At 37.9% G+C, this 12,058-nt stretch overlaps 1 protein-coding gene across 1 annotated transcript in view; it reads left to right on the top strand.

Moving 5' to 3' along the window:
* Positions 1-10,185, top strand: part of PCSK1 (proprotein convertase subtilisin/kexin type 1) — a 40,838-nt gene extending 30,653 nt beyond the window's left edge. Inside the window, exons 10-14 of the mRNA XM_029217440.1 lie at positions 347-580; positions 3,581-3,738; positions 5,127-5,260; positions 6,833-6,994; positions 9,015-10,185. Coding sequence (XP_029073273.1) covers positions 347-580; positions 3,581-3,738; positions 5,127-5,260; positions 6,833-6,994; positions 9,015-9,392 — 1,066 coding nt within the window. The 3' untranslated portion in view covers positions 9,393-10,185. The remainder of the gene's footprint in view (positions 1-346; positions 581-3,580; positions 3,739-5,126; positions 5,261-6,832; positions 6,995-9,014) is intronic.
* Positions 10,186-12,058: the final 1,873 nt, after the last annotated feature.

Genomic DNA, 12,058 nt, shown 5'->3' with positions numbered 1-12,058 from the left:
CAGACGATTGGAAGGCACAAAGGAAGTGCTGTCATTTTAAATTTTTGTTCCAGTTAAATGTAAGTACATAGGAATCAGGGGCCAAGTTCTACTTTTCTACAATGCTGAAAACCAATTTTACTCATGCTAAGATCGTAACTTATGCGGTATGAGGAGAAGTTTTCAAGACTGTATTTTAAATTATGAATGAAAGACATAACAATAGTGATACACACAAAATTTACATAAGCACAGTTGCAAAAGATACCTCATCATCTCTGAATGGAGATGATTGTTTTTAGCACTTGCTTTTGCAAGGAAACTTCTTTTTGTCCCTTAAAGATTCTTTGGGTCACTTCCTCTCCAGTCCAAATCTCACCTGGCGAGATATGCAGCACTTGGTTGTCTGGACCTCTGAGTATGACCCACTGGCCAATAACCCTGGATGGAAAAAGAATGGAGCAGGCTTGATGGTGAATAGTCGATTTGGATTCGGGTTGTTAAATGCCAAAGCTCTGGTGGATTTAGCTGATCCCAGGACCTGGAGCAGTGTGCCTGAGAAGAAGGAATGTGTTGTAAAGGACAATGACTTTGAGCCCAGGTAAGTGTCTCCAGGAATTTTAAACAAATGTGTGCCCATGGCACTATTTGAGTATGACATTTGTCACTCTGCTTAATTTTTCTCACCTACCCTTCTGAAGTAGATGGAGATGGCATTTGTCAGTGTTCCCTGTGTGTCCATGAGGAATCACAGAGATCAAAGATTTGCAAATCATGTTAACATATTTGTATTTTCCTCTCATAGCCTACCAACCAGATAGCAGTAAGTTAATGTGCACAATTGTTCTATATATCACTAAGAAAAATCATTGCCAATTAAACTATTACCAACCATCAGTTCTTTAATATTCATTCCAAATTCAAAGATGTTAAAGTTTTTTTTAATGCATCTTAGAAATGATGAAATGCAGTACTTGCCAACCAGTGTTACCCCAAACCTACTTCCAAAAGAACCTCGCTTCATGCCACAGTGCTTTGTGATTCGTGACTTTCCTTCCGTGAAGGATCTTTTATCATATGGCTTTCAATTAGACTACACCTCTCCCACTACATCTAGCTACGGAAGCAGAATCTCGTATCAAGGCAACTGCAATTATACTGAAGACCCACTCACACAAAATACCCAAGGGTGGGAGGCTTGGAGGGCCTGCATTAGGGAGAGAAAATCATTTCTTAAGAGGGTATATTTCAGTATTGGACCACTTTTTGATGGCTATAAGGCAAATCTGCTTGAATTCAATGCCATGGCAAATAGCATTGTATTTAAGTATCTGTGTCTTCCTTAACATTTTTTTTCCTTTTTTCCCTTTTTATTTTATTGTGTTAAGAAGTCTTAACATGAGATCTACCCTCTTAAATTTTAAGTGTACAATACATAATTGTTAACTATAGGTACAATGTACAACTGATCTCTAGAACTTATTTATCTTGCTTAAACTTTATGCCCAGTGGTTAGGAACTCTCCATTCCCCCCACAAGCCTCAGGCAACCAACATTCCACTCTTTGATTCTATGAGTATTTTAGATACCTCATATAAGTAGAATCATGCAATATTTATCTACCTGTGACTGGTTTATTCACTCAGCACCATTCATCTGTTGATGAATATCTAGGTTGTTTCCACATCTTGGCTACTGTGACTAATACTGCAATGAACATGGGAGTGCTAATATCTCTTTGAGATCCTGGTTTCAATTCTTGTGATAAATATCCAGAAGTGAGACTGCTGGATCATACGGCAGTTTTATTTTTTTTTTAGGAAACTTCATACTGTTTTCCATAGTGGCTGTACCATTTTGCACTCCCACCAATTGTGCAAGGGCTCCAATTTCTCCACATGCTCATCAACACTTGTCTTTTTTCTTTTTTTTAGTAATAGTCATCTGACTCTTGACAGGTGTTTTTTTTTTTTGCGGTACGCGGGGGCCTCTCACTGTTGTGGCCTCTCCCGTTGCGGAGCACAGGCTCCGGACGCGCAGGCTTAGCGGCCATGGCTCACGGGCCCAGCCGCTCCGCGGCATGTGGGATCTTCCCAGACCGGGGCATGGAACCCATGTCCCCTGCATCGGCAGGCGGAATCTCAACCACTGCGCCACCAGGGAAGCCCCTTGACAGGTGTTTTGATGTGGGTTTTGATTTGCATTTCCCTGATGATTAATGATGGTAAACATTTTTTTTTCACATACCTGTTGGTCATTTGTATGTCCTCTTTGGAGAAATGTTGATTTAGGTCCTTAGTTCATTTTTGAATCAGGTTGTTGGTTTTTTTGCTATTGAGTTGTAGGAGTTCTTATATATTTTAGAGATTAACCCTTTATCAGATATTGTCTACCATTCTGCAGGTTGCCATTTCAGTTTGATTGTTTCCTTTGCTGTGCAGAGGCTTTTTAGTTTGATGTAGTCCTACTCGTTTATTTTTTGTGTGTGTGCTGCCTGTGCTTTTAATGTCATATCCATTAAATCACTGCAAAGACCAATGTCATGAAGCTTTTTCCCTATGTTTTCTTCTAGGAGTTTTACAGTTTCAGGTCTAATGGGTGGGTTTATTTCTGGGATCTCTATTCTGTTCTATTGGCTTGTATTTCTGTCTTTATGCCAGTACTATACTTTTTTTCTCTTGAAGTATAGTTGATGTACAATATTATATAAGTTGCAGATGTAAAATATAGTGATTTACAATTTTTAAAGTTTATACTCCATTTATAATTATTATAAAATATTGGTTATATTCCCTGTGTTGTACAATATACCTTATAGCTTATTTTATACCTAAGAGTTTATACCTCTCAATCCCCTACCCCTGTATTGCCCCTCCACTTCCCTCTCCACACTGGTAACCACTAGTTTGTTCTCTATATCTGTGAGTCTGTTTCTTTTTTGTTATATTTACTAGTTTGCTGTGTATTTTAGATTCCACATATAAGTGATATCATACAGTATTTGTCTTTCTCTGGCTTATTTCACTTAGCATAGTGCTCACCAAGTCCAGCCATGTTGTTGCAAATGGCAAAATTTCATTTTTTTTTTTATGGCTGGTTAGTATTCCTTTGTATGTGTGTGTGTGTATCACATCGTCTTTATCCATTTATCTGTTGATAGACACTTAAGCTGCTTCCATATCTTGGCAATTATAAATAATGGTGCTATGAATACTGGGGTGCATGTATCTTTTCAAATTAGTGCTTTTTTTCTTCAGTACCATACTGTTTTGATTGCTGTAGCTTTGTGTTATATTTTGAAATTAGGAAGTGTGATTCCTCCAGCTTTGATCTTCTTTCTTGGGGTTGATTTGGCTATTTATAGTGTTTTGTGGTTCCATATAAATTGTAGAATTGTCTTTTTCTATTTCCAGAAAAACCTTATCATTTTCTTGTGCATTAAAATTAGTTTATACCTAATCCTGAATTGGTTTCTACTCGTAATAGAGAGAGACAACAAGCCTAGCTGAGTATCTCCTTAAGAGTGTTGTGTACGTATTTCCATAAAATGCAAGGAAGAAGAGATACACTTTGTTCAGTGATGATTCTTTAATGTATTTAGAGCCCTGAAAGCTAATGGAGAAGTTATCATAGAAATTCCAACAAGAGCTTGTGAAGGACAAGAAAATGCTATCAAGTCACTGGAACATGTGCAATTTGAAGCAACAATTGAATATTCCCGCAGAGGAGACCTTCATGTCACCCTCACTTCTGCTGCTGGTAAATTTCAAAAAAACAAAACAAAACAAAATTCAATTTCTTCTAAATTATGTGTTTAAATTTTTCAGTACAAATTAAATGATTTCAAATCAATGATTGATTTTTGTTTATATATAGACCTAAGTCTTCCCATAGACACTTTCAGGTCTTAAAAAATATGTTTGTTTGGTTTTTTTTTGCATCAGAACTCTGCTCTGCTCATTCAAACTGATCCTTAGATAAGCAAAGAATGAGGCCTATTCAAATAATACCAATTAATAAACCCTTCTGAGTTATGCATTTTCAAACTGTGCTCATTATCCCAGGTCACTGATCTATCATTCATTTCTCTCAGGTAACACATTAGTGAAAATTACTCTAATAATTAAGCTGACAGATATATCAGTCTCATCCAAGGAATTAAGTGGAAAAACTGAGAATTCTGATCCATGAAAGAGAGTTGAGGAGACTAACAAATTTTCCACAATTATATGATTAAGGCATATGATATGATATATGGGCAATTTGTCCTTTCCTGAAAGGTTACTAAGTCAGACAAGATCATAGATGGTAAAGAGCTTGTGAAACATAAACCACGATCCAACCAGGAGAAGCTGTCCTAATCCTTTTTCATGTTTTAGTAGGATTCAACTGACTAAATTTAATTCCCATAAGTGATGTATGAGAAAGATGAACTATCTCTATAATGCCCTTCCAGGATATGAACTTCCTAGAGGTTTGGAGTAAGTTCTGTTAATTCTGGAATTATGCTTCCTTAATACCTTGGAATTGGCCTGAAATATTGGCAGAATGCTTTTTCATTAATGGCCCTATAGTTCATTTGACACTTTCTCTTAAAAAATATTATTTATTGATCTATAGAGAACTTGGATTTGAAAATTTAGAGTAACTACTCTTTCTAGTAAACTATTCTTACTAGTAGTTTTATATGACAAGAGATTAAATTATATATGGCTTTATTTTACTATGTCTATGCTACATAATAGACTCAGGCACCTATTAAATTTTCAAAACTTCCTCTTAATTTCAAAATGATAGTTCCATTAATATGTATGTTAGGTCTTTGATGCTCTTCTTTAATGTAGTTCATAAACATAGTTCTCTGAGTTCTCCTTATTCAGATAAACCTTACTCAATATATTCATCCATTATTTATTTTTCTACAATATTTATTGACAACTTATTATATGTCAGGCAATGCACTAAGTACTGTGAATAAAAACTTCTTTATTTCCTGAGAATGTCTCCATCCTAGTATTATACTCAAAGGGAAAATTAAGAAAGCTAGTTTTTCCCAGCTTCCATTTTCAGTTGTCAAATGCTAAAGTGTGTCCTACTATCAGATTTGTTAGGATACTTGTTAATTTGTGATGCTTGCATGAAAACAGGAACCAGCACCGTACTGTTGGCTGAAAGAGAGCGGGATACATCTCCTAATGGCTTTAAGAATTGGGACTTCATGTCTGTTCACACATGGGGAGAGAATCCCATAGGCACTTGGACTTTGGGAATTACAGACATTGTAAGTATGAATGAAAGGATACAGAACCACAAGCTCACTTTTAGACACTCTGAAGCTCTTTTAAAGTCAGTGCATAAGAAAGGGCCCAAAGGAAATTTGATCACTCCTTATAGAGGTAAGGAGAAAGTTTAGTGTTTCAAGTTCTCCCCACTTGGCTATATAGAAAATAAATTTTAAAAAATTAGGCACCAGCCATATAAGAAGGAAGAAAAGATATTTTGACACACAACGTGACAGACTGTGGGGCAAATCCAAGTATACCCATGTCAGAACACAGCCAGCCACATGACCTACTCAGCCACCAGAATCAGCTGTATTTACAACCATAGTTAAATGCTACACCAACTTTGCTATGACACTCTGCTGGGGTCATATGACAGAACTCTTACCAATATTTACTGCAGTGGCTATTTAAAAGTAGCTTCCTTGTTAGATAACATATCTTATTTAATATGACTTTTTTGGTTTTGTTTCAGTTATGAAACAAAAGCATTTCTCAGTTTTCTTTCTGTTTGCTAACACTGATTTTCTTCTATAATTGTAACACACAGTCCCGAAAATAAAGTGTATGAGCAAAAAGCCAAATACATTTGAATTATTTATTTTTATATCATTTCTCCAGCATTTTCTATAGGTGAGCATATAAATGAATGGTTTTTCAGGTCCAAGTTATTCTGAGATAGCAGTGTTATAAGTACCAGTAGCACCAGAATCAATGTCTAGATAACTTTTTAAAAATAAATGATTTTAAATTCCTGGAGATGTTAATTAAGTTAATAAAAATTCTACAGTCATTGTTACTTTTTTTTCTCTGAGAATAGCTTTCACCTAAAGACTGCTAAAATTGTGATTTAGCAATGGAAGTTGTAAAAATTTCTGCTCTCATAGGGAGAACAAGAAAACATTCTTAGTTTATGGTCCTGTTCCTGACCTTGGCCTCCATTCTTTAATTCAGTTTCACCATAAGGAAACTAAGAAAATCTGTTTACCAAGATGGGACTATTTTATACCAAGTCTGCAAAATCTGACTCTACAATTTTAGATTTTTTTTAAAGATATTTTAGATTTTTTAAAAAAATATTTTAGATTTTTTTAAAAGATATTTTAGATTTCAGCATTATTTTTAACATAATTGTTGAGCCTGTGAAAATTATTACTCTTCCCATAAATATACAGCTCTTAAGGACTGCTTAATGCTGAGGGCTATTTATATTACTCTGCAGACTTTTTTTTTTCCCACTGGAATGTTTCTACAAGTTGATAATTGATAAATATAATTCTCATTATATAAGATACAGTCAACTTTTCAAGGACACACCCAGTATAGAAAAGAAGGTTCACGTAGAGAGTTCTCCTTTTTTAATTGAAGGCAACTGATCAGTTTTTAAATCTTTGAACCTGTCAACTATCTATTTTCATAGGAAGAGTGAGGCCAGTGATTTTTGTCTTTGTACCCAGAGCTCTACACATGAAATGCACAGAATTTTAAAATTAAACTATAAAATTTAGCTATTTTGAAGGAGTTTATATTGCTCAGAACATACACTAAAATTATGTATGCTTACTCATTAGTCTGGAAGAATGCAAAATGAAGGAAGAATCGTGAACTGGAAGCTAATTCTGCATGGGACCTCTTCTCAACCAGAACACATGAAACAGCCCCGAGTGTACACGTCCTACAACACCGTTCAGAATGACCGAAGAGGGGTGGAGAAGATGGTGGATTCGGGGGAGGTCTGTGTGGCTCTGTTCTTACTGGCACGTTCTTTTGTGAACTGTAGTAGACAATGTAGTGGGTGAAGCTACCCCTAACTTTTAGGCAGGAAGTGAATCAAACATGGGTTGGCAGGGCTTCCCTGGTGGCGCAGTGGTTGAGAGTCCGCCTGCCAATGCAGGGGATACGGGTTCGTGCCCCGGTCCGTGGAAGATCCCACATGCCGCGGAGCGGCTGGGCCCGTGAGCCGTGGCCGCTGAGCCTGCGCGTCCGGAGCCTGTGCTCCGCAACGGGAGAGGCCACAGCAGGGAGAGGCCCGCGTACCAAAAAAAAAAAAAAAAAAAAAAAAAAAAGAGAGTAGGGTTTCATCCTATGGAAAAGAAGCAGTTTACCACTCCCACTCCCTTTCCTCCCACCCATGTTTTGGGAAGGAGCTGATAATAAAGTAGGTAATAACTCGTACAGAGGCGCCAACCGTGCTGTCATGTGGGAATAGCTTTCTAGAGGCCTCTTGCTGTCAGGAGCTGCACTTTCAGCCTCTGAGTTGTCAGAAGGGGCCTGGGAAGAGATTGGGGTGGTGGGCGGGGAAGGGGGGAACTGGAGAAATCAGAGAAGCGGCTCTTTGTCAACGTTGTGGAAGCATTTCAGTATTTTAACAGCCAAATGGTCCCGTTAATACCCCTTAAGGAATCTTGGAGGAAGAAATACCCACAAGGTCCACCTGCCTCCAGAATTGGGAAGAGGAGGCCTCCAAGGTGGAGTCCCAGAGGAAAGCTATTCTGCAGAATGTAAATGGGGCCATAATATGAGCTGAGGCCTTCTCACAGCTAGTTTATAAATTTCTTGAATAAATAATGTCTTTGTACCTTCCAAAACACCTGTCACAGAGCCAGACCTATTCAGGAAAGGACATTCTGGGAATTCTGATAACCTACCTACTACATCTGAGGCACTGTGCTAGAGGCCTGGGGGGTACAGAGATAAAGAAAATGTGTTTTCTGCCCACCATCTGATAAGGGAGAAGCCAGCAGCCTCAGTAGGCTGAGACCTAGGAATGTAACTGACTGACTTTAGCTTTCCTTGGCAATTTTCTGAGAGAAACTGTGATTCTATAGCTCCTCTTGGAGTTGCCAAGAAGTGTCAGTTAAGGAATTAGTAAAGAGAAGCCTGCATGATTTGATCAGTTGAGCCTTGGTCTTCTTTCTGTAAAATGGATATATTGAGGTCTATCCTTTCTAGGTTACAAGGATTATAAGTTAAATGAGACAACGTGAAAAATGCTTACAAACTAGGTACAATACAAATGTTAGCTATACGTGATCATACAAAAAGACAGCTCTCTTTAAAATTTGATATTGTTATAAATGGAGAAAATTCATGTTAGAGAACTGAATAATTTTGAATTCATTAATTTTAATTTCTAACTTTCAGATAAAAGAATAAATGAATGAAACAATTTCCTGTGGAAAATAAACAGTTTACTCCTACTCTCTTTCCTCCCAACCCATTTTTTTTTTTTTTTTTTTTGCGGTACGCAGGCCTCTCACTGCTGTGGCCTCTCCCGTTGCAGAGCACAGGTTCTGTACGTGCAGGCCCAGTGGCCACTGTGCCACCAGGGAAGCCCCCTACTATCTTTTAAAATTTATTTTTTCATCCAGAATTCAGACATTAAAATTAATGAATTCAATATTGTTAAATTCCCTAACATGAATTCTACTACAGCAGGCTGACAAGTGAAGGAGACCGATAGGTATGAGCGCTTATATACATCATCTGGTTCAGTCTTCAAAACCACCAGAAATGGAGTGATTCTTATTGCCATCTTACAGAAGTTCACGGAGTTTAAAAAGGTGCCAAAGGTGCCTCAGTAAATGAGAAAATGAGGATTGAACTCCGAGATAGTGTGATTCCAAGCCTTGTGCTCTCTCTGCTCCCCAGACTGCCTCTCGAGGGGCAGGCAGTGGGCGTGTGCTGCAGCTGGCTTGCCTGCTCCTAAATAATGAGCCTTCTCCCCTTTGCCGGTGGCTTTCTGTGTTTCAGGAGCAGCCCACACAAGAGAACCTGAATGAGAACCCTCTGGCAACCAAAAGCCCCAGCAGCAGCGGTGTGGGGGGCAGAAGGGATGAGCTGGCAGAGGGAGCCCCTTCTGAGGCCATGCTACAACTCCTACAAAGTGCTTTCAGCAAAAACTCACCCCCAAAGCAATCACCAAAGAAGTCTCCAAGTGCAAAGCTCAACATCCCTTATGAAAATTTCTATGAAGCCCTGGAAAGGCTGAACAAACCTTCCCAGCTTAAAGACTCTGAGGATAGTCTGTATAATGACTACGTTGATGTTTTCTATAACACGAAACCTTATAAGCACAGGGATGATCGGCTGCTGCAAGCTCTGGTGGACATTCTGAGGAAGGAAAATTAAAATGAGTGGTGGTCCTAAGTTGGAAATAGTCATGCTTTTTCCTTCCCGTTAGATATTGCCTGTGTCTGAAGTGGTTGTTTTGTCATTGATTCTTCTGCTTGTAATATCCTTTGAGGTACTTTTTCTTTTTCTCCCCAACCTGGATAGTTGAAAGCTATGAGCTCAAGCAGCAAATCCAACTTCCTGAATTGATTACAGCTCTTTCAAAACACATCTTCCCTGCCTGCACAAGTCAAATGTTTTGTTCTTTCTGGAGCCACGGTTCACACGTGGTCCTCATACCACATGAGAATGCCTCCTCAAGCCTCCCATTTCCTGTCTGAAAAGAAAAGGCATCACCTGGGCAACAGTTAATTTGAAAAAGTAATCTGCAAAAAATGAGAGGAAGGAAAACTATTCTTAACAGCTTGTCCTCTGTCTTTGCCATGTGGTGATTCAAATTTTGATGCCAAAGAAGGGTTTGGAAAGTCTCTAATGAAGGAGTTCACAATCAGACTCACACCCTGGGTTTTTCTACTCCAAAGTACTGCTCATTCAGGAAGTGGCCATTAGATCATTCTGGGGAAAGGCTGGGTTATTTAGATCCAGAAACAGGCCTCAAACCCTGCATTTTCTGGTTTGAGCAGTTTTAGAGCATTTTTCTTTGCTTGGCTTGGTGTGCCATGGAGAGGCCTCCATGGATCTAAAGGTGACTGTGACTCATGCTGTGAGCTCTGGCCTTCCTCTCTTCCTCATTACCTTCTCCTTTCTCAGCCACAAACTAAATACTGAGAGAGCTACTGATACCACTTTCTTAGAACAAACTTATACTCGGGACTTGGCAAATTCCTAATCATAATATTTTTAATAGTCATAATAGGAAACCACTCATAACATGGAAAACCAATAACAGGAAAATATTCATAATAAGGAGAGCCAGTGGGAGGTTTCATTTGTTTTTTAAATTATGTTCATTAGAGCAGATTTTTCTGGATCTTTGAAACTGAGTGTTTATTCCTTGACACTAAAGGCCCTTCTCCAGTCTTATAGATGATAGTATCCAAATTCTCACCAAACTGTTTCCAAGCTTCAACTCAGAGGACACAAGCTGGCAGCCCAAAGGCTAGATTTTGTTTGGCCTGTTAAATGTTTTAAATATGTGAGTGATTATTGAAAATATGAGATTTCACATAAAACCTAATTCTCAGACCCATCTTCCCTCATCGCAACAGTTGGCTGGAGCTGAGTAGCAGCTTCCCAGCTAGACTTGAAACACATGCCCCCATGATACCCTGTTCCGTGCTGCTTATCACGGGCACCTTACAGGTCAGCATTCAATAGGCATTTGATTTTACCCTTTCCTGCACTAATGAACATGTACAAAGTGTAAATGCATTAGGAAAGAAATATCCCCAACTTCTTTCTGTATGATAATCAATAATTATAAGAATCTGTCATGATCTAATTTATAGGCCAAAAAAAAAAAAAATGGTATTTGAGACCCCTGAAAGTAGCTCTGAAATCCTATTTGACTTATGTGTTTAATCTCACCTTACCCAGATGCTCATTTATACTAATTCATTAACTGCCAATCCCCTCACTTCCCACTTCCTATATGCTCACAAAGGTTCCAGTTGCCTACAATACTGGCATTCTCCCACTGAGTTTGCTGTTTGCAATTCTTCCATGAAGTCTGAACTTCATAAGGCCACACATGCACTGGACCAGGAAGAGAACTACATTGAACTAGATCAGGAAAAGAACCCTAGAGTCTGTCACTTGCTTTAAAGTGTGTTTGGTAAGACAAACTTTCACCCCCAATTCTACCATTTGAATTTGTGCAGAATGAGGGTATTTCCAGAGCAATACCCATGATGCATCTAGGATGTTCTCCTGAAAGAATTGCAGTATCACTCTGTCCTTGGAAGTATCACATGTTTGATACATAGTGTTAGATAGAATTTTGAAAATTTCTGCACAACAAAAAGTATTAAATAAAGCTGAAAAGTACCAGAGAGTTGTTAGATCAATTTTCAACTAAAAAAATAAAGCTAAGGCCCAGAGAGGCCAATAAACAGTAAAAAATGAAAAGTCATCCTATCCCCATTCCTAACCTAGTGCTAATTGTATGAAGCTTTCTTTTTCATTATTCTGACAGTATCTTTTCCTGGTTAAAACCCCAACCAACCATTGGATTGTAGCCAAAGGTTCAATCAAGAGAAGCTTTAATGTTTAAATAAAGTCATGTTTGAATGTTTCCAACCTGGAACATACTGTTCAGACATAAAATATTTTTGTCAGTCTTTCTTAGTGCCTGTGTGGATTTTTGTGAAAATGTAGAAAAGGAAACTTATATAATATTTCCCTCAGAATTTTAAACTATATTTTCTTTACAGGTATTTATAATGCTTTACCAAATGCTTTTATCAAACAGAATTTTAAAAGGCATAATAAATTATATCAAAAACCAAAATTTTCCTGAGAATAAGAGTTTCATCCAATAAAATATTTTTGAAAGGCATGTTCCTCTGTCAGTGAAAAAAAAAAGTGTAATATATATGTGTTGTGGTATTAAAAATGACATTTGTCTAGTAGCCTAATACAATGTGTAGCTGAGTTTAACATGTATGGTCTTAGCATTTTTAAAGGAAATCCCACATTATATACTTGATGTATTAACTAGAATA

This window comes from Monodon monoceros, unplaced genomic scaffold, assembly GCF_005190385.1.
Source record: "Monodon monoceros isolate NGI ecotype Baffin Bay Population unplaced genomic scaffold, NGI_Narwhal_1 Super_Scaffold_12, whole genome shotgun sequence".
Classification (NCBI taxonomy): Eukaryota; Metazoa; Chordata; class Mammalia; order Artiodactyla; family Monodontidae; genus Monodon; species Monodon monoceros.
Note: the sequence above shows the minus strand (reverse complement) of the source record. Positions and strands in the feature narration are given on the sequence as shown.